The following is a 21,609-nucleotide window of genomic DNA, read 5'->3' as shown; positions in this document are numbered from 1 at the left end:
CCCCTCTCTCAATTACCAGACCCTAAGAGCCCAAGACTTTCTCCCTTTCCCTGGTCCTGATACCCTCTCCTTCAGTCACCAGGACCTAAAGTAATTTTTTTTTCTTCCTAAACTTAATCTTGTCGTCTACTCTGCCAGTACTTTGCCAGGTCTAAGAGACACCAGAAGGTTCCACAGAACATGGTGTTAGTAAATTGCACAAATCCCCTGCAGTTCAGTTTACTGATTTCTGCAATTATTTTATAATTTATCCTCTAAACAGCCAACTACCCCAGGATGAGGCAGCATCCTAACTTCCTCAGCTCCCACATAATTTTGATGCCCACAAATCAGCAGGAAGCAGTCTTGAGAACCCAGCACCCCCCACTCCCTGTCCCTCCTGCTATTTCCTTTAATTTCCCACTTTTTGATGATAAGAGAAAGATGGGAATGTTAGGATTATGCTGGCCTGCACTGTCATCTGGCAGGATAAACTCAATCAGAACCCTGTCCCTTTAAGAGATAAGCTCCAAAGCCCCACCCACTCTCAGTCTCTCTCTCTCTCTCTCTCTCTCTCTCTCTCTCTCTCTCTCTCTCTCTGTGTGTGTGTGTGTGTGTGTGCGCATGTGTGTCTCCCTCTCACCCCACTGAGGCAAGTTCATTTCAGCTCCCTTCCACTCTCTCTTCCTTTTTGTTCTTCTGAAAGGCAGCTCTCTGTCTCTCTCTTTTTTCCTCTTTCCATTTCTCCTTTTCCCTTTCTCTCTGGCTCTCTATCTCTGTCTTTCTCCCTCCTCCCCCATACACTCCCAATATCCTCTAAATAACTTCTCCATACTCAAGTTCTTTCTACATGGCATATTCTGTTCCCTACCTACATTCCTCATCCGCCATGGTACCTGACAAAAATTTCAGTAATTAGTCTGAGAAAGGGCGTTCAGGATAGCATAATATTCCAGCTGTGTCATGGTTTCTGCTCACAGTACCTGTTAAGGTTTGTAGTGAGAAAAAGTAGTAGGTTAAGCCAAAAACATAAAATATGCAGTTTTGTTAAGAAAGTAGCACAAATAGGTTTAATTTTTTTTTACATGAAAAGGATGGAAATAGAATTAAAAAAAAAAGAAACATTGTTTAGGAGATTGTTAGATTGTTTAATTACAGAGATAATTCACACAAAGTGTTGTGCCAGGCTGTAGAATGGTTGCTCTTCACTGTTCTGAGCTCTGCCAGAGGAGAGAGGAGAAATATCGAAAACTACACACTTAAGAAAGGAAAGGAAAATGAGCAAGTTTAAAGATGTAGAAAAGGCAAGTGTAGAAAGGCCATTGTAGTTGTTAGGGAGTACACTGCCTTGAGGCAAAAGTCCCACAGACTTCACTTGTGTGATGATAAAGACACCCCGAGGAAAGACTCAACTACCTCAAGGATTTATCTTGTGAAAATGCAAATTTATTTGAAAGGAGAGAGCCCTGATGGGATTCTTTGTTTAAAGACAACCACCCACAGAAATAATTTCCCAGCTTCACCAGCCAAGGCACAGAAGCCACCAAGGAGAGGTGGTCCAGTGCCAAGTGCACTTCCAGCTTGCACACAGCTTGTTAGTACCATCATAGTATGCTGAATTTGTGGATGTGCACTGCAAAAGGGTTAGAGGATAATGGAAGCTTGCAACAATCTTCCAGAAAACTCCACAGAGCAAACAAACATGACAGGGTTGGATTCTCTGCAAGGAAGCCATGAGAAGACATTGCAACAGCTGCTTAAGTGAAGCTGAAATGGAAACCTATGGATGCTGCAGATGCAGGAATTCCTGGGACACCTGCTGAGGAAAGGAAGTGATGTGCACATTCCACACACGCCTGTGGCTAACTGCTACCTGAAATTTACAATAGGACAGGAATATTTGGGACTATTGGAACCCAGGAGAACTCACCAGCATTTCCAGATTCTGGAAATATAAATGCAGAACTGCTTTTCACACGCTTCTAAAAACAAAATTGCATTCCAAACGTTTGGGAAATTGTCATACATTTTATCGTATATTTGCAAATGAAACCAAGTACATCAATATACATGGAAAAATCAGGGAGTTTGCAATGTATTTTAACTTATATAAATAGATACTTATTTGGAGTCATTTTTGTAAATACCTGACTTGGTTAAGTACTTTTGAGTGAAAAAACTATTTCTTTAACTAAGAATGCTTGTTATTTTGAACATATTTCTAGAGATGACTCCAAATGTCATATACATTGACTTATCTTTTTTCCTTTGTATGTATGTATGTATGTATGTATGTACGTATATGTGTGTCACTATATAGATATAGATATAGATATAGATATAGATATAGATATAGATATAAGTGATACTTATGGTATTTGTAGGTCATTTAGTCAGGCTGATAGTCATGAGTTTACATGATTGGTAATATTGGCTGTGTTAATGCATATGTAATGATCAGTAGCAAGTGTAACGTGTTTTTTTTTTAAATTTTTTATTCATTTTACATACCAACCACAGTTCCCCCTCCCTTCCCTTCTACCATACCTGTCTCTTCTCCAACCTCCTTTAGAATTTCTCCCTTTTACATGGGAGTGTAAAACCTCCCTTGAGGAGTCAACAAAGCATGGGACATCAAGTGGAAGCAGGACCAAGCCTCTCCCTGCCCCCGTATCAATTTGGGCATGGTATCCCACCATAGGGAATAGGCCTCAAAAAGCCAGTTCATTCACCAAGGATAAATTCTTATTCACTGGCAGGGGCAAAACAAAAAGACCACACCACACAACTGTCATCCAATTCAGAAAGCCAATTTGCTCCCACACTGGTCCCCAGCTGTCAGTCCCGAATCCTTGAGCTTCTAATAGCTGAGTCAACTGTTTCTGTGTTTTTCCCATCATGATCTTGAACCCCTCCCTTGCTCATATCCTTCCCTTGCTCAATTGGACTTGAGGAGCTCAGCCCAGTACTTGACTGTGGATCTCTGTATCTGCTTCTTTTAGCTGCTAGACAAAGATACTATGATGACAATCAGGGTCGTCATCAGTGTGATTATAGGAGAAGCCCAGTTCAGGTATCCTCTCCATTATTGATAGGGGTCTTAGCTGGGGTCATTCTTGTGAATTCCTGGTTGTTTCCCTAGCACAAGTTTTCTCCCTAATCCCCAAATGTCTCACTCTATCAAGATATTTCTTTCCTTATTTTCATTCTCTTTCCCTTCCTCAACTTGACCATCCCATTCCCTCAGGTTTTTATACCCCTTCCATTTCACTCTTACTCCTCCACCCCCAGCATACACAGGAGAGCTTATCTAGTTCCCCTTCCTAGGCTAGATTCATGCATGTCCCTCTTAGGGTCTGCCTTGTTACCTAGATTCTCTGGGACTGTGGGATGCAGTATGGTTATCTTTTGCTTTATATATAACGTCTGCTTATTAGTAAGTACATATGTGTTTTTGGTTGATCTTCAAAATATATAAAGAACTATGTTGTAGGAGGCCGCCAGTTAGTTCCTGGCTTTTAGCCCCAAAATAATCACACAGAAACTGTATTAATTAAATCACTGCTTGGCTTCTTATTGGCTAACTCTTACATATTAATTTAACCCATTTCTATTAATCTGTGTATTGCCATGTGGCTTGGCTTACCAGCTAAAGTTCTGGCATCTCTCTCCATCGGGGCTACATCACTTCTCCTTGACTCTGCCCCCTTTTTCCCACCATTCATCTTAGTTTTCCATGCCTATCTAAGTTCTGTCCTATCAACAGGCCAAGGCAGTTTCTTTATTAACCAATGGTATTCACGGCATACAGAGGGGAATCCCACATCAGAACTAAAGAAACTAGACATCAAAATATTAAACTAACAATTTGAAAAATGGGATACATATCTAAACAGAGAATTCTCAATAGAAGAATTTCAACAAGTTAAACTCAAAGGGATGAAATACATTTAAGGAATTGCTCAATACCCTTAGTCATCAGGGAATTGCAAATAGAAATGATTCTGCAATATCATCTTACACTGGTCAGAATGGCTAAGATCAAAAACATTGATGACAGATTATGCTGGAGAGGATGTACAGTAAGGGGAACACTCCTCCATTGATGGTGGGAATACAAACTTGTACAGCTGCTTTGGAAATCAGTATGGCAATTTATCAGAAAATTGAGAATCTATGTACCTGAGCAATACCACTCTTGGGCATATACCCAAGGTTTGCACAAACATACCACAAGGACATTTGCTTATCTATATTCATAATAGCATTATTCATAGTAGCCAGAACCTAGAAACAATCTAGATGCCTCTCAACCAATGGTTAAAGAAAATGTGGTACATTTACACAATAGAGTATTACTCAGCTGTAAAAAAAACAGTGACACCTTGAAATTTGCAAGCAAATGGATGGAACTAGAAAACATCATCCTGAATGAGCAAACCCAGATCAGAAAGAGAACGCTGGTGTGTAACATGCTTCTAGCCACAAAAGAATCAAGTGTCTCTTACCTCCTCGTTTGTTGATCTTGGCATAGCCAGGTGAATAGCTATTGGACAAGGAGGAGGAGCTGCTGAAGAACATATGGGAAAGCCCAGAGATGAGTGGTTCATCACACTTTTCTGGAAAAAGAAGAGATAGAAAAATCTAACTTCACTAAAGTTCTTTCAAAAAAATGACTGGTTTGTGCTTATTCAAATAACTACTAAGGGAATGGAAACATGGCTTAGTGGTCAAAAGTACTTGCTAATCCGGCAAACAACTCACATTCAATGTCTAACAGTTATATGGGATAAGTCACAAACACCTCAAGCTACAGGTTCAGGAAATCTGATGCCTTTTTCTGGCTTCCATGGCAGACACATGTGTATGTATACATGCACACACACACACACACATGTATACACAAAATAAAACAACTATTCATTAGGCTAGTCTTTAAAATGCACCAAAAAGACTTCAATGATCATAATTTACATATCTCAATTATACCCACTATGATAAACTACAAAAGTAGTTTAAACCATTCTGGTCTAATCCTGAAGCAACAGCCTTGCTCTAAGAGGACTGTAACTGAAATTTAGTCTTTCAGGATCACAGGTAAAATCCAGTAATTTCATGACTAGTGAGATAACACAGAACAATAACCATTCATTGCTCCAGAATTATAGGGGACTCAACTTCACCAAGGTTCAAGGCAAAGTCATAGTGTGCTCCGACATCTGCTTCCAGTCACTTGGAATGAACTTTAAAGTCCTCCAGAACCTACAGTGGGTCTCTCACCTTTCCAAGTACCTTCTAGACACATGACTCCTTCCTCTTCCTCCAATGTCAGGCCACTTACTGCTAGGAGACTTTACATTTACTATTCCAAATGTTCCATGTCTCATACCAGTCCTTTCCCAGGTCTGTGTTCAATGTCGCTTTGCATGCCTAGAGACTGCCAGAGTTGTCACCTCCTCAGCACTCTACTCTTGCCCTGCTGTCCTTCCCAGCACTTGGCACCAACAGGCAATCCATGCATTGTATTGCTTAACTAACTTTCTCTCCTACGAAATTGTTGTCCTTATGGGAGTGAAATCTTTGATGGTGTATGTGAAAGTTACTCCTGTGATTGAGAGCTAAACTGCTAGATGGTAGAGAACTGATTTTCCAAAAGGTAGTCTTTAATTCCTAACACATGCTCACATTGCCTAGGGTTTTGTTTAATAAGATGGGGAATTGAGCAACACATTCTTGAAAGGTTCTCACGTCTCATGTTTATAAACAGAAAGAAAAAAAAAAGAGCTTGCACAATACAGGGAATAAGCAAGTTATGTTGGGCTTTTACTGAAGTGAAGTTAAATCCCTACAGGCACTGAGGAATGAATCCTCATGTACTACTTCGCTATTCAAGTGTTTAAAAATTAGAAGTCAAAGTGAACAAACCTCTTCTCACAACATGCTGTCTTATTTTTCTTAGTTATTCTCTAGCTTCCTCTGGGAACTCTGACAGGTGCGTGTGATTAGATTCCCCAGAAAATCCAATGGAAAACATTGAAAAGATGAACATAAAATATGTGTGAAAAGAAATGTGTTCACAATCTATACAATGTGAGTGGATTTTATGTTTACTGTGAAAATGTACTATTAAATTTAGCTGTAACCAGACAGAGATGCTTTTTTTATTTCCAGTTTTTAATTCTTAGAGTCTAATTTTGAATCAGTTTTGGCAAAGCTCCTGCATCTAACCTGGAAGTGTTCCTTCTGATGTTCACATCATGTTAGAAATGGGCTCATATCGGTGCTGTGTCAGCGCATGCCTTTAAACTGGCATTAGACAGGGTGTTGTGGCAAGATGACGAGAGGAAGGGACAGTATTTTCCCCTCAGAGTGGTAAGGCATCATGACAAAAATTAGACCAATAACCACATGGTAAACAAGAAGTTTAAGTTGGTGATTAACACTGAGGAGGAAGCAGAGGCAGGCGGATCTTTGTGAGTTCGAGACCAGCCTGGTCTAAAAGAGCTAGTTCCAGGACAGGCTCCAAAACCACAGAGAAACCCTGTCTCGAAAAACCAAAAAAACAAACAAACAAACAAACAAACAAACAAAAAAAAACACTGAGGAGGAAGGAGGATCATGGGCTCGATGTTGGTTGGGGGAGGGGCAGCTGCTGTTTTAGAAAGTTTGTTAAAGGAAAGTCTCTCTGATAAAGAAACATCAGAGTTCCCTGACCAGTGGGAAGCCCAAGGACTGCCCACTTCTACCCAGGTCTCCTAAGGTGAGCATCCAAACTGCCTAGGCTCCCCCAAAGCCAGTACGTGCAGTAGGATCAAAAACCCACTGCCATTGTTCTTGAGTTCTCAGTATTTCTCATTGTCTGCTATGTTCAGCTAGTCCGGATTTATCCCAGGCTTTTCAGACCTAGGCCAGCTGGCCTTGGTGAGCGGGGGAGGGGGAGGGAAATGGGAAGCAGTTGCGGGGAGGAGGCAGAAATCCTTAATAAATAAATAAATTAGCAAAAAAAAAAAAAGAAACATCAGAGTAGTTATTGATCAGAAGAAGATGAGGAATTGAGGCATAGAAAAATCAACATCACTGTTCTGGGAGGATCTTTCCTATCTTCAGATACTTGACAACAATAAACAACAAGTTTTTTGAAAGTATTTAATAACTTAATATATAGCTACAGTAATTGAAATAAAATGGCATCTAGAGCAATTTCTTAATGATTTCTTAGCTAATGCAATTAAAATTTAGATGTAAACCAAAATTACTTACTTTTAAAGCCTAAAAAATTGCTTTGGTAGCAATTGATTTTAATACTATGTTTCATTAATTTGGAAATCGATTAAGATACATTTTAAAATTTAAAAACATCAACTAAAATCCTATAATTATCCTTCTAATTATGGAATTGGAGTAAGAAAAATAGAAGTTTGCATACAAACTATTTCTGTAAATGGTAACTGTAGAATGGTCACAATTTAAGCACTGGCAATTTCACAGTTTTCTTAATTCACACACAATATACAACTTCAGCATTAGACAAAACATTTTTTTCCTAAATGACACTAACTACAAATATTTTGGTGCCTTAATTCCTGCCTTATACAGTTTTAAACATATCATGCAACAAAGTCTACTTATTCCATTTTCCATGAATGACTAGTAGATGATCCTATATAAAAGTACTAAACATGAAGTATGAAAATAATATTTAGTATGTACTTTTGTGTTGAGTAGAATGAAAATAATATTTAGTATGTACTTTTGTGTTGAGTAGAATGAAAATAATATTTAGTATGTACTTTTGTGTTGAGTAGAATGTAATCAATTGATAGAAATGTGGAGGTGAGTAGTTTTTAGTCTCCGATCTTTTAGAAGTGTGTGGCCATGAATATGCCAATTCATCCCATTTTTAATATTCAACACAATAACGAGAAAATTTAGCTACATTTCTATGAAGCCCAGAAAATGTTGAGAATTTCCAGTACAGAACTCTGACCCACAGGCCAACATCAAGCCTGAGTTTTCTTTTTTTTTTTTTTCTTTCTTTTTTTTTTTTTTTTTTTTTTTGGTTTTTCGAGACAGGGTTTCTCTGTGGTTTTGGAACCTCTCCTGGAACTAGCTCTTGTAGACCAGGCTGGTCTCGAACTCACAGAGATCTGAGTTTTCTTTTCTAAGAATTGTTGCTAGCACAGAGCTTTAATTAATAATGCGGTATCCATGGATGCTTTCACACAGTGACAGAGAGTTTCAGTACAGGCCAGGAAACCTGTAACGTTGAGATCTTTACTGTCCAACTAGTTGGACACTCACTGGGGTATTCAGAAGAGGAAAGACTAGTGACTATTTACATTGTCCAGAAAGAATAAGGTCTGAAGAACTGGAAAACTGCAGATAGGTGGAAAGAAGGATAGAAGATTCTAGAAAAAAATGAAACAGCTTAAGCATCATCAGAAGTCACAGTGGGTATGCAATTCCCTCTTGATTGCTGAAGCTACATCCCAGGCCTGTGTATATTGCCATAGTGCCTGTTATGATGAACCGTCTGTTTTTATTCTGATTGCAATAATGATTAAGACATGTGGCAACATCTAAAAGCTTGGCTTGCTTATTAGGCTAAGGAATGTATTTCAATATAGTAGTTATAAAACAGTAGGGCATCCGGCAAAGCCCTAGAGAAGGCAAACATCTTAGTAGAGTAATAAATAAAAGTGAAGGGAGGTCTGAGGTAACCCAGGATTGCAGTTCCTGTGTGAGGATGCACACTCTGATTCTACAGTCACGCAGACATTGCGAATTTTTCAACTCCAGAGTGCTTTCCTTCCAGGAAATCTTGGATGAAAGCTAGAGGAGCAGATGGGCCTTGAGTTTTATTTTCATACAATTTCAGTCAATCAGGAGGCAGAATAGCTGTACGAATGCAGCACTAACTCAGGATGAAATGGAGGAAATAGCTGGCAGACAGATAGGAAGTAGTTGTTGCTTTTTACTGACTGAGCATGCTCTTTGCTGTCAATAGTTACAGGAAGAAGTTGGCAAAGTTCAGCCACCCCAGATCGCCTTTAAGAACAAGGGACAAGACACTAGAACTAAGCAGGGACTTCTGGACAGTGCACACCTCACTTACATGTAGGGAAGACAATCACTTGGAAAAGTATATTCTCATTAGAAAGCATCCCCCAGCATTCTCCATGTGCCCTACATCTCTAAATCTGAAGGTGAAGCTGTAGCAGCCCCATCTACACTGTTACTCTGCACTGGGGTTTCATGAAAACGCCTCCACAGTAGGGAGATGTTGAAGAATTTTTGCTGGGCCTCTTAATAGCTAATACTGCACCTCCCATCCACCAGGCTCCAGCCTTACTCTATAAGATCAAAACTGTCTTGAATTCCACAAGGAGCCATGTGTGGATTCTGCTTCCTGTTTTTCTTAGTAGGATTGCCATTCCATTGGGAGTTTTCTGTCTTTGATGCTATTTCAGGCTCTGCAATACTTTCCCAGGGTTTCAGTGTTACATTTTGTTTACTGTTTCTGATTCTGTCTGTGTTGTCTTTTCTTTCACCTTTATATGCACTTGTTTCACGTTCCTCGTGACATCTCTGCTATTTGCTGTGCTTTTGACTGCTCTATTTGCCTAGACTCATTACTACAAAGACAGTGAGATATTCTAGGGACAAATGAAGTATTCAGATTTTTCATTGACTCTGATGGACATCTTCAGGAGTTAGATGAAAAAAAAAAACTGAAGTCATGACCCAAGTACTTCTTTAGTAACCACTGAAATTAATGCAGTCTTTCAATGTTTTTTTCTAGTAAATTATTAGTAGCATTAAACTGGCTAAGAGAAGCCTTGGGCAGGATCTATTATACAGTTTAGAGAGTTTATCCACATGAATATACGTCTTTGTTTCTCTCCATTTCTTTTTTTAGAAAGAAGGAAGGGAAGACAGGAGAAAGAGAGGAAGCAAAAAATGAAGGAAGAGAGAAAAGAAGTAAAAGAGTGAAATTTTTTATAACAATGACATAACCTACTATTTTTATTCCATAAACTTGAGCAGCTGATTGAACACATATTTCACTATGGCACATTTAACAGCTTGATATTTTGTCTTATTTTCTTGACACACTTTATTTGACTAGGCACTGTTTACTCACTTCCAAGCCTTGCTAGCTTTAGCGTGATAATATAAAACTAAACACACTTAGCTCATTCCTTCCCCGTGTCCTTGTGAAATCCTCATCCCCAAAGAACTTTTCTTGTGCATAATCATATCCATAGGCCAAATCTTGTTAAAGTTTAATCTACAATTTGTATTTTCTTCTATTTAAGTGTTGAATTTTCCTTTAAAATGTGTAAGTTTTACAACAAGTAAAATGATATCTTCTTTCAATACAACTTTTAAGAAAGATTGATTCATTTTTAATTGTGTGTGTGTGCGTGTGTGTGTGGTCACAGGGGGTATTTTGTGTGTGCAAATGCTTGGAGGTGTTTGTGGAGGTCAGAAGAGACATCTTATACTCTGGAGCTGAGTTATAGGCAGTTATGAGCTGCCAAACATGGGTTTGGGAACTGAACTAAATTCCCATACAAGAACAGTATTTTCCTTTAACTATTAAGCCATCTCTGCAGCCCCTTACTTCAGTACTTCTATAATTTACTTTAAATACTGAAGTAATTAGACCAACTGACACTTTTGTTTGTTTGTTTAGCATTGTGCAGTAGGGGTTTTCTTAGATTGGTGCCATGTTTTGATAGGAATGGCTGCATAGGTTAATATAGTGGAATGCAGATGCTTGGTCTTATAGGGATTAGGTGATGTGGCCTCTTTCGAGTAGGTGTAGCCTTGTTGGAGGAGAGGTGGGCTGTGGTTTTCAAAAGCCTAAGCTGTCCCAGTGTCTCTCTTCTTGTAGCCTTTGGTCCAGATGTAGAACTCTCAGCTACTTCTCCACCACAGTGTCTCCCTGTGTGCTATCATGCTTTCTGCCATGTTGAGAACGACCTATACTGTGGGCTTGGTGTCCTTTCACAGCAAGAGAACACTGAGTAAGACAACTAGTCAAGACTGCAAAGATAGTATTAGTTAGCAATTTCCAAGTATTACCAGAGCAGTGGACAGAACATGCACTTAGGATTTTATTACTTGCTACATGAATTTGAGGAATTTATGTAAGGCCATGATATGCACTGTCTCATTCATTTTCCACTTTTTAAAAGTTTTTTGTTCAGTTTATAGTCAGTTCTGTGATTTTTTTATCACAGGAATTGAAAAGCAAATGGTTATTAAATATAGTAGAAGTACTAGAAAAATGTCTTCCTGCAGGGCAAGACAATATTGCCTTCTATTCAATCTGTTCTTGTGTATCTATTATTCTCACCCTGTTCCCCACCCCAGACCCCCATCATTAGAGATTATATATCAGATTCAAAAATGTTTGCTCCAGCATCCCTAATATGGCATACTTTTTGTCACTGGAAATAAGATCAATCTTTTCCTCTTCTATAAAACTTCATACAATGCTTATAAGGATTCTCATTACCATGAGTAGTTTTTATGGCTAGCCTTCCTATACAAGTACCCATGTTCACATACCACTTTTAACAAAACAGGCACATTTTCATATGTGCATTAATAGCATCTGATATGCTATTGATATGCATGTGCTAGATACAATACATATCTATCTGTTCATTATCAGAAAATAATTTCCTATCTGTATTTTAGATACATTTTACTGAGTGATCTATTGCATAAATTCCAATAAAGCTATTGCTGCATTTTAATGCATTTCTTAGTACACAGAAAATTTTAATATTTGCATGAAAATTTTCATGGGATAGCTAACTTCTTTGTACAGAAGACATGCAGGTCAAATAATTATTATAAATACAACTCAATTGAGAATTAATTTTCAATAAAAACAGTGTAAGAATGAAATTTGGTGCAAGGAATGGCTTAGCAGTTATGTGCATTTGTAACTCATGCAGAAGACGTGGTTTCGTTTTCGAGAACACACATGACAGATTACAATCCCTTGTAAATCCTCTTCCAGGCATCTTCTATGTGCCATGGACTACTGCATGCATGGGGTGTACATATGCTCACACAGGCACACACACTATGTTGGCTAGCTTTATGTTGAGACAATCTAGAGTCAACAGAGAAGAATGAGCCTTAATTAAGAAAACATCTACCTAAGACTGGGACATAGGCAAGCCAGTAGGGCATTTGCTTAATTATTTATGGGGAAAGGGCCCAGCGCATTGCAGGTAGGGGCATCCCTAAGCTGGTAGTCCTGGGTTCTTTAAAAAAAAAAAAAAAAAAAAAACAGGCTTAAACTGGGCAGTGATGGTGCACACCTTTAAGCCCAGCAATTGGGAGGCAGAGGCAGGCAGATCTCTGTTTGAGGCCAGCCTTTTCTACAAGAGTTAGTTCTGGGACAGGCTCCAAAGCTATAAAGAAACCCTGTCTTAGGAAAACAAAACAAAACAAAACAAAACAAAAAACAGGCAGAATAAGCCAGGGGAAGCAAGCCAGTAGTCTGCATCAGTTCCTGCCTCCAGGTTCCTGCATAAATTCCCCATTGCTTTGATGGTGAAGTGTTATATGGAAATATGAACAAATAATCACTTTCTGTTTGATTGAAAGTGAGACCCCAGCCCCCTAACACCCCTTTATCCAAGAAGTCTGGGATGATTGGAAACATCACCCCAGTCCCTGAAATCCATCCTAGGGGCGGCAACAGGGCGCCAATGGAACTGAGTGCTCCATCTCAAGTCCCCTCCCCCCTGGGAATTGCCTTGGGCCAGATTCCACCTTGGGACTCCAACTCCAGCCTGCCAAGTGCTGACTCCTCCCCAGGGAGTGTGAGGGCCACTCCCACAGGCTCTTTAGACTGGTGCTGGTGTGGTCTTTGGGGTTTGTGTGGGCTCCTCTCTCTGCCAGGCTATCCCTGCCCACCTGGGAGAGCGGCATTTATTAAATGTGGGCATTTTTGATTTGATCTAACTTGGTTTGGTTGGTGTTCTTTGTACTGGTGAAGAGGCTCTTCTTAACACTTTCCTCCCCAAGTTGCTTTTGGTCATAGTATTTCATGAAAGCAATAGCAACCCTAACTAACACACACACACACACACACACAAAAAATAATAATAATAAACAAAGGATGTGGCTTTGCATACTACAGCATAAAACAACCCTGTAGAGACAATGGCCAAAAAGAGAAATTCAATTATGTTTTCACCATGTGTTAATTTAGTAGAACGGCAACTAGGAACTAAGACATATACTTGGCACATAGTGAAATGTATAAAGTTGTTTTCCTAAGTAAACAACAACCCACTCCCTCCATTCTTTTACTTTTCATTGCATCTTTCCTATTTCTTATCAGACAGAGCTGACTCCACAGTTATTAATTTTGTTTTAACATATTTTTAATTTTGCTTTGAGAATTTTATGTATACATATAGTGAATTTTGATAATATGCCATTACCCCCCTTCCTCTTCTTCCCAGACACCCCACACTCCCTTCCCAACTTCAAATCATTTTTTTAAAACTCACTGAATCCAATTCATGCTGTTTATGTACTCACACACATCGGGTAATTCACTGGAGCAAGGGCAACATACCTAGATATACATAACTGAAGAAAACAGATTCTCTCTTCCCCAGTGAGCATCATCTGCGAATAGCATCTCTGCTAGTGTTCAGGATATATGAGTTCTTTCGATACCCACAATGAAATTGTGACTGCTTGAGCGTATGTGGGTCTCATTCAAGCAATGGTTTCATCTTTGAGTTCTTGTATGCAATGGCTCTGTAATGTTCAGAAAATGCTGTTTCACAGTACTCCCACCAACTTCTGCTTTTACAACCTTTCTGCTCCCTCTTCTTTAATGACAAATAAAATAGATGTGATACAGATGTTGCATTTAGGGCCGAGCACTCCACAGTTACTTATTTTTGTTCAGTTTCTATTCTGTACAGTAAAAACCAATGACTGCCATATGCATTTTAGTCATTAAGAACCTAAATGAGGCAGCCGTCTCCACTTCAAATTTATCATTGCCAAATTGGATCATGTATTAATGGTAGAAATCATTAAAACTAAATTAGTAGATAAAAGATAGTAATATCAATTATTTATGGAGTACTTTCATGACCAGAAATATTAACTAATATTTTGAGTGGACTTTTAAAAATGAATTATTATTGTAATTGGTTGGGATAGGTATTATTACCATATCCAACTCAAAGCTGAAAATTGTACTGCTACAAGATGTGATGATTTCAGCCACATAAGGCTGGTATTTCCTGGTTCAGGACCCCAGGCATGGAGGAGCCTGACTGTTAATGGGCCCAGCGAGACCCACATACATGCATGTGTGATTACGTCCACTATGACTCAGCTAAGCCCGTGTGTGCATTCGTGAGCCTGTCATCTGTGTCATCTGCATATGATGCAGTCAAGCCAACCCCCTGTGTGCATGAGCTAGGCAGCTTTTAAAAAGCTGGAGTCACACCAATTCCCCAGGCCTGCGTGCACCCCCTCTAATAAACTTCTAAGTGGGTTTTGTTGCTTGTTCTGTGTTTCTTTCTTGCTTGCAACAAGTAATTTCACAAAATATTAGAGTTATAACAAAATCTTAGTTATATCTGGTTATAAATCCTGTGCATTTAAGGACATTTCAAGGGTATGCCATCTCTTTACTCACCTCAGTATATATCAGTTAAATCTCATACCTGTGTCCTGAGTGTGGGAGCTATGCTGACCTCCTGATAACACTGAAACTAACAGATAGGTTCTCTCCACACTCAGTTTTCATCTGACTTAAATAATGTCCTTTATAAAACATCATATCAATTTCACTATTATCTATGCCTTATAAGACCCACCTCTTTCAACTCAAAAAGGTGCTAAGAGTTTTAAATAGTTATTCTCAAAGAGACTCATACATAATCAGTCATTCAATAACTATGCAGCTCAGTAGAGTACACAGGTGTACATTTGTCCACTCAATACATATTTATTGGGTACTTACTTCTTGCTTCAATCTTTATCTCTTTATAATGCATTCTCTTCACTGTTGCCAAATGGACCTTTTACAAATGGAGATCAGATTAAGGCATTATGGGACAACCGCCTGCTATCCTCCTTTCTCAAGGGAGCCCTGGGTGGTCCAGCCCTGCAGTAACTCTAGGAGTGTTTTATTTTCTTCCTCCTTCTAAGAGATTAACTGTACTTTCTCTTTTCATAATACCCTTCCTTCCTCAATTGGGTCTACAATGCCTGGTTTCTTTTCTGATTCCAGGTCAGAAACTACCTCTTCTCCACTGTGTTTATCTGAAGTCATCAACTCAACTTGCTCACATGTTCAGTACGGTATCACACTGCCTCACGTTGTTTATGGTATTATTGAAATCTAACATGATCTATTCTTTCAAACTAGTATTTTTGCTTTCTTTGTGAGAGTGAAGACTGTTACTGAGTTTTGTGTCCTTTCTTGCCAGTGCCTCTGAGCTGGATAGGAAGCATGAGCTCTGTAGTTATTGAGCCAATGTGGAAATAAATCCATCTGAAATTAACAATGTAAACACTATGTGGTTTTAGATACTGAAACATAATCACCTTTTCCATTTCACTCCTGAAAGATAGGTCATTTTGTTCTTCTTACTTAAACCTGTGCATTACTGGAGAGCTGGGCCCACTCTTTAATCTATGCACAAACCTCCCCTCGTCTTTTCCCACAAGGAAGATCACTGTTCTGAACTTTACTAATTGAAAATTTTGAAACATTCTGTAGAATAGATTAAAAAAGGAAAGATTCAATATTTTTGCTTTAAGTCTTAATTAGTTCATACTAATTTTATTTTACTCTCAATAGTCATATAGTTATGTTCAGAAGAAAATGCAAATGTAGTCCAGTCTAAAACCCAGGCACACTTATGAAACTAGCTGTAAATCAAATAGGAAATTGTCCGGTCGGCATGTACCAAGGGCAAATTACTTGGAGACATAGTTCAAATTCTTCTGGACATTTAGCAGCTGCACAGTGTTTCTGACAGATGGTGTAACAGATGAATCCATTTCAAATTGTCCACTAAACTGTGATATATACTCCAGAAGAGTACATTTGTGAGACTTTTCAAAGTAAGCTAAGCTTTTATCTCCATTAAATCCATTTCCTTATTTTTATATAACTAAATTCTATAGCAAGAAATCATAAAGATCTTGTTTCATCCATTTCTTAGATCCTGAATTGTTTTTGAGATTTTAATTCTGATCTCATCATCCTAAAAAAAAAATAGTGTATAAAATGAAACTTGAGTGTTAAAACCAGAGAGAAACTGTGATCCCTACGTGATAGTAGCAATATTTGTTTTAAGCTCTGAAGGAAACAGAATTACTTTCCTAGTCTACTTCTCTCTCTCTCTCTCTCTCTCTCTCTCTCTCTCTCTCTCTCTCTCTGTGTGTGTGTGTGTGTGTGTGTGTGTAGTGTGTGTGTGTATGTGTGTGTGTATGTGTGTGTATGTGTGTGTGTATGTGTATATGTGTGTATGTGTGTGTGTCTGTGTGTGTGTCTGTGTGTGTATGTGTGTGTGTATATGTGTGTATGTGTATGTGTGTGTGTATGTGTGTGTATGTGTGTATGTGTGTATGTGTGTGTGTATGTGTGTGTATGTGTGTGTATGTGTGTATGTGTGTGAATGTGTGTATGTGTGTGTCTGTGTGTGTATGTGTGTGTGTATGTGTGTGTATGTGTGTGTGTATGTGTGTGTGTATGTGTGTGTGTATGTGTGTATGTGTGTGTGTATGTGTGTGTATGTGTGTGTATGTGTGTGTATGTGTGTGTGTGTATGTGTGTGTGTGTATGTGTATGTATGTGTCTGTGTGTATGTGTGTGTGTATAGTGTGTGTGTGTGTATGGTGTGTGTGTATGTGTGTGTGTATGTGTGTGTATGTGTATGTGTATGTGTGTGTATGTGTGTATGTGTGTGTATGTGTGTATGTGTATGTGTATGTGTGTATGTGTATGTATGTGTGTGTATGTGTGTATGTGTATGTGTATGTGTGTATGTGTATGTATGTGTGTGTGTATGTGTGTGTATGGTGTGTGTGTGTGTGTATGTGTGTATGTGTATGTGTGTATGTGTATGTATGTGTGTGTTTATGTGTTTGTGTATGTGTGTATGTGTATGTGTGTATGTGTATGTGTGTATGTGTATGTATGTGTGTATGTATGTGTGTGTTTATGTGTTTGTGTATGTGTGTATGTGTGTGTGTGTGTATGTGTGTGTATATGTGTGTGTGTATATGTGTGTGTGTGTGTGTGTGTGTGTGTGTGTGTGTGGTTGTACACATGTTGATGTTAGAGGAAAATCTTGGAAATTGGTCTTTGAAAGCTTTATGGCAGCGTGACCTTGGTGTTTGGGAGACTGCTTTGGGTGAGAGACAGATACACCATGCAAAGAGAGCTTAGGTAGAGAGTTTATTTAATGGGTAAGGGGATTATGAAGTGAAGAGAGAAAGAGAAAGAGAAATAGAGAAATGGGGGAAGGGAGAGAGAGAATGGAGAGAAGGATGGAGATTAGTTTGCTTAGGCAGGAGAAGGGGGGGATTGGGGGTGGCAGAACTTGTCTCTTAAAAGGACAAGGTACCCATGTGACAGAAAATGTCACCAAATGATAACAGTCCTTATCTTTCATCTCATTGGAGATGGGATCTTTTGTTGTTTCCTGTTGTATATAAAAGGATAGGCAGCCTTCAGACCACAGGAAATAAACTCATCTTCTCCCATCTCACTGTAAAGTGCTTTGATTATACACTTGTAGGACACGCCCAGCTTTATGTGGGGTCTGAAGATCGAACTCAGGTCACCACACTTACAGTAAGGGCTTTACCCACTAAGCCACTTCCTTTATCTCTACCTAGAAACTAAAATAAACTAATAATTAGAAATTGTTAAGTCAATTGCAATATAGGAAAATGGTCTAGGGTACTCTTAAAGTTTGTTTGTATGGATAATTTTATTAAGAAGACTATTTTACAATAAGAAGTTCTATTCAGGTGTATTCATGAACATTTTCCTCTTCTGTCTTTAACTCACTGAACTACTCTGGACAAACATCTTCTGATGTTCTTTGCTTAGGTGCTTGCTGTCAGGTGATGAAGAACTGTAGGGTGGTTGGAGTGAAGCTGCAGAAGAATGTTTAATTAGCTTGCAACTGTGTGTCACTTTAGCCTAAAAATTAGTCTATGAGATCAGCTCTGCAAAAGCTATGCTCATAACTTAAAAACCTAACTGAAAAATAAGCTCATCACAAAACTACTTATGTGATCTTTCACTAATTAAATCTTTACTGCACTCTGATTTCTTCTGCTCTCTACAGTTCTAAAATATTATCTAAGTCATACAATATGAAAAATTATACATACTCAAGACTAGATGTAAGGAACATACTTACTTATCAATTTCCTTAATGGTTGCTGACTGTGTAATGTGGTGGGTAACAGAGAACACTCATTTATGATAAATATTAAAATATAAAGCACTTCAGATAATGGTTGCTGTCTTGTGGACAGTGAAGCAGGAGAGGAAGATGAGGGTTTGGAATGGGTTGTTAATGTCATTCAATGAGGGACTCAGGGAGACCTTTTGGATAGGGCTGATTTCAGCTTCAGGGAGAAGGAACAAGCCTGGGATAAACAGTGCACACAAGAAAAGACATTGGAGAGGAGGACCTGTAGGGGAAGGTTGCTTGGGGCAGAAAGATTGAAGAGCTTTGTAGGGTTGTGAGGAGGGGGTTAATTGAATGAAAAAAATATGTAGTCTGTGACAGTAGAAAATTGGATTAGTTCCATTAATTGCGGAGAAAAGGAACTTTTAATGTATTATAAAGGAAGTGAGAGCTTAATGCAGAAGGATTCTTTTTCTATCTAGAAATCATTCTAATTCCCCTTTGAACATTGTCATGTAAGGCTTCAAATCTACAAAATCCACATTTTATTGCCAATGTTTATTAAAAGGAAAATCAACTGATCAAAAGGAAAATCTTGTTGAGAAGTGTGAAGACTTAGGTTCAATGACCTCTCAGCTATCGACTTAGTCCAGCATGTATTCATTTTCCCATATCTGGTATTTAACCAGTTTAGATTTCAGTTACATGTATTTTTTTTTATAGGAAGACAGGGAAGGTATTCTGATGTCTGGAATCTGAAGTCATCATTCCTCCCAGGGGTACTCCGTAACACAGTGGCCTGAGGAGTGGATCAAAGGGGCAGAGGCTGTAATTTTAGAGAGGTTATCCTGTGATTGAAGAAGTGCACAGTTGACCATAACCAATGCGACAGAAGAGGTCAGCTGAGTTCTGCTTTAAAATAGTGACTGTGAAGACAGTGTAATGTTTTGATATGCTAAATGGATGGAAAATGCTAGGGAAGAGCACTGCAGAAAGTTTGAGTGCTGTAGAAGGAGTGAAGATGAAAATGTGTGATGGTGTGCTATCCTAAAGGAGACAAAATCAGACTGCAGAAAACAACCACTGCCAATGCAGCAGCAACAACAAACCTGTCCTCAGTGTCCAACCCTTCTTTCCCCTGGGTAGACGGACAAGCAGAAATCTTCCTCAAGGTGCCAACGCTACTGCAAATTTAGTAAATTTGTTTTGCAAAAAATAAATTTCCAGTATGTGGTGGCAATCATGACAGTAAAATTCTGTACTTAATTTCTTTACTCACTTCATGTCTTGAGTCTGATTCTAGCATGAGTGGACAACTCCATTAGGACACTACAGGATTGCACATTAGAGAATGTATTCTCAGCACAGAGGAAGTGGTACTCATAATGGACAGCAGATAGGGTAGTGTTCATCCCAGACACGAGTTTCTGAAAGGTGAGGATGTGGCTTTGCTAAGTAAGCAAACATATCCAATTGGCCTTATTTGTATGCCTCTAATTTATTCTATTAATAAATGTTCATTGAATGCTTATTGTGTTTCATTCAAATCTTCCAAGCTTAGTAAATAACATGTTACGAATGTGGGTTATATTTTATGGGCCTTGAAAAGACACTAATATATGCTTCTTTATTGAGTAATGATATATCTATATTTGAACTATATTAATTTTATTTGAGGGTGATGTCTTTCTACGTAGCCCACGATGGGCTCTAAATCTCTATCATTATGCTCTAGTTTTCTCATTGCCAGGATTAGAGGCTGAGGCTCCTGTGTCCTATTTATATCTATACTTTAGAGAAAGAAAATTTTGGTAGCCAGTTGGAAAAGTCAGTATTGGAGATGTGATCTAGAGGCAGGACACCCTTAGATAGCCAGGCAAATTAGAAGTGGCATGCACCTGAGCATCCCCAGCATTGGGATTGTAGGAGAAAAGCTCTGGTCATGTTGGAAGCCGCCTGAATTTAGAGTTTGGTCACATATGTAAGGTGACAGAAGGAACAGAAACAAGCCTCCTGTGACTTCTTCTGTGGGTTACAGGGAAGACTGTGGAGCTGTTTATTGAACAAGGATAAAACATGTATTGAATCTCTTTCCTTTGATGTTTGACTATAGGAGGATATTTTACTTGTTTAAAGATAACCATTAAGATTATGGTTCCATACTCCACTGATTTCATATTTTTGATGAAAATTGCTAGTCATAGCCTAAAAATTTTTATTTGTAACTAATTTGTCAAAATGACTGTTTGCTTATCTAGGAAATAGTAACTAAAAGTGATGGACCTGAGGCTTTAAGATGCCCACTGATCTCTGCAGACCACACTAGCAAGGACACATTTATACTTCAGTATGTGACACTGTGCTGTTGAACACAGTCCTCCCAAGGCTGCTCATCAGTTGGAACTCTGTTTAATCAGAACAATTTCATATGGAGACAATTTGGAAAAGAAAGCAACTGTGCATCCACTCTCAATTTCTGTTGAACGTTTCTCTCCATATTTTTTTTTAAGTCACCTTCTGATCTTCTTCCAGATGCCCCTGTCTTTGAATACACACACAAACCTTATTTTAGAAAAAAAATTCTATGACAATCTTCATTTCTTATAGTCTGTTCTTGTGAAGAACACATCTCATATTTGACCACTGAAGAAATGCCCTGAAGCATGCTATTTTGATTATTAGAAAAACATTATATTCCAAGGAAAGTTGCTTATTTTGCCATATAACTTGTAGATAATATTTGAATCTCCCCCCCCCACACACACACTCCCAAAAAAGACTCTGTGGAGAAACACAGTGTGCTACTTGAAGAGAGAAATGATTTCAGATGGAACTAAAGCCAGAACTATTTTTGCCACCATTTCTGGTCCTGGGGAGACTGCATCATGTCTGTGACAGTGAAGACTATGAATAAGCATATGGGACAGAAGCAAACTTGTCCTACATGCAGGAGGAGGGCAAAGGCAAGTTCAGAATGACAGATTAGGAAGAAAGGATTAGAAAAGAAGTCAGTAGTAGCCGAACCAGTAGAAGGCAGGAGCTTGGCAGGACGCTATATCCACAGCCTTGGTCTGGCTAGCTCACTTGGCCCTCACCCTCTCATTTCTCATTCCCGCAGTCCCTGTTCTCTCACTGTTCATCCTTTCAGTTTTCTCCCTCACAGGTTTCATCCCTTCAGCCT

The 21,609-nt window shown here is 38.8% G+C and overlaps 1 protein-coding gene across 2 annotated transcripts in view; it reads right to left on the bottom strand.

The window, feature by feature from the left end:
- Cntnap2 (contactin associated protein 2) overlaps nt 1-21,609 on the bottom strand; it is a 2,078,180-nt gene that overhangs the window by 1,512,757 nt on the left and 543,814 nt on the right. For both annotated transcript variants that reach the window (XR_005972587.1, XM_041635058.1), the window contains exon 2: nt 4,488-4,598. Coding sequence is in view for 1 of the 2 variants with exons in the window: in XM_041635058.1 (XP_041490992.1) it covers nt 4,488-4,598 (111 nt within the window). In the remaining variant the exon portion in view is untranslated. The remainder of the gene's footprint in view (nt 1-4,487; nt 4,599-21,609) is intronic.

This window comes from Microtus oregoni, unplaced genomic scaffold (assembly GCF_018167655.1).
Source record: "Microtus oregoni isolate MIOR12 unplaced genomic scaffold, Mior012 000046F_ref0000063, whole genome shotgun sequence".
NCBI classification, from domain to species: Eukaryota; Metazoa; Chordata; class Mammalia; order Rodentia; family Cricetidae; genus Microtus; species Microtus oregoni.
The sequence above is the reverse complement of the archived record's forward strand: the minus strand, read 5'-3'. Positions and strand labels throughout refer to the sequence as shown.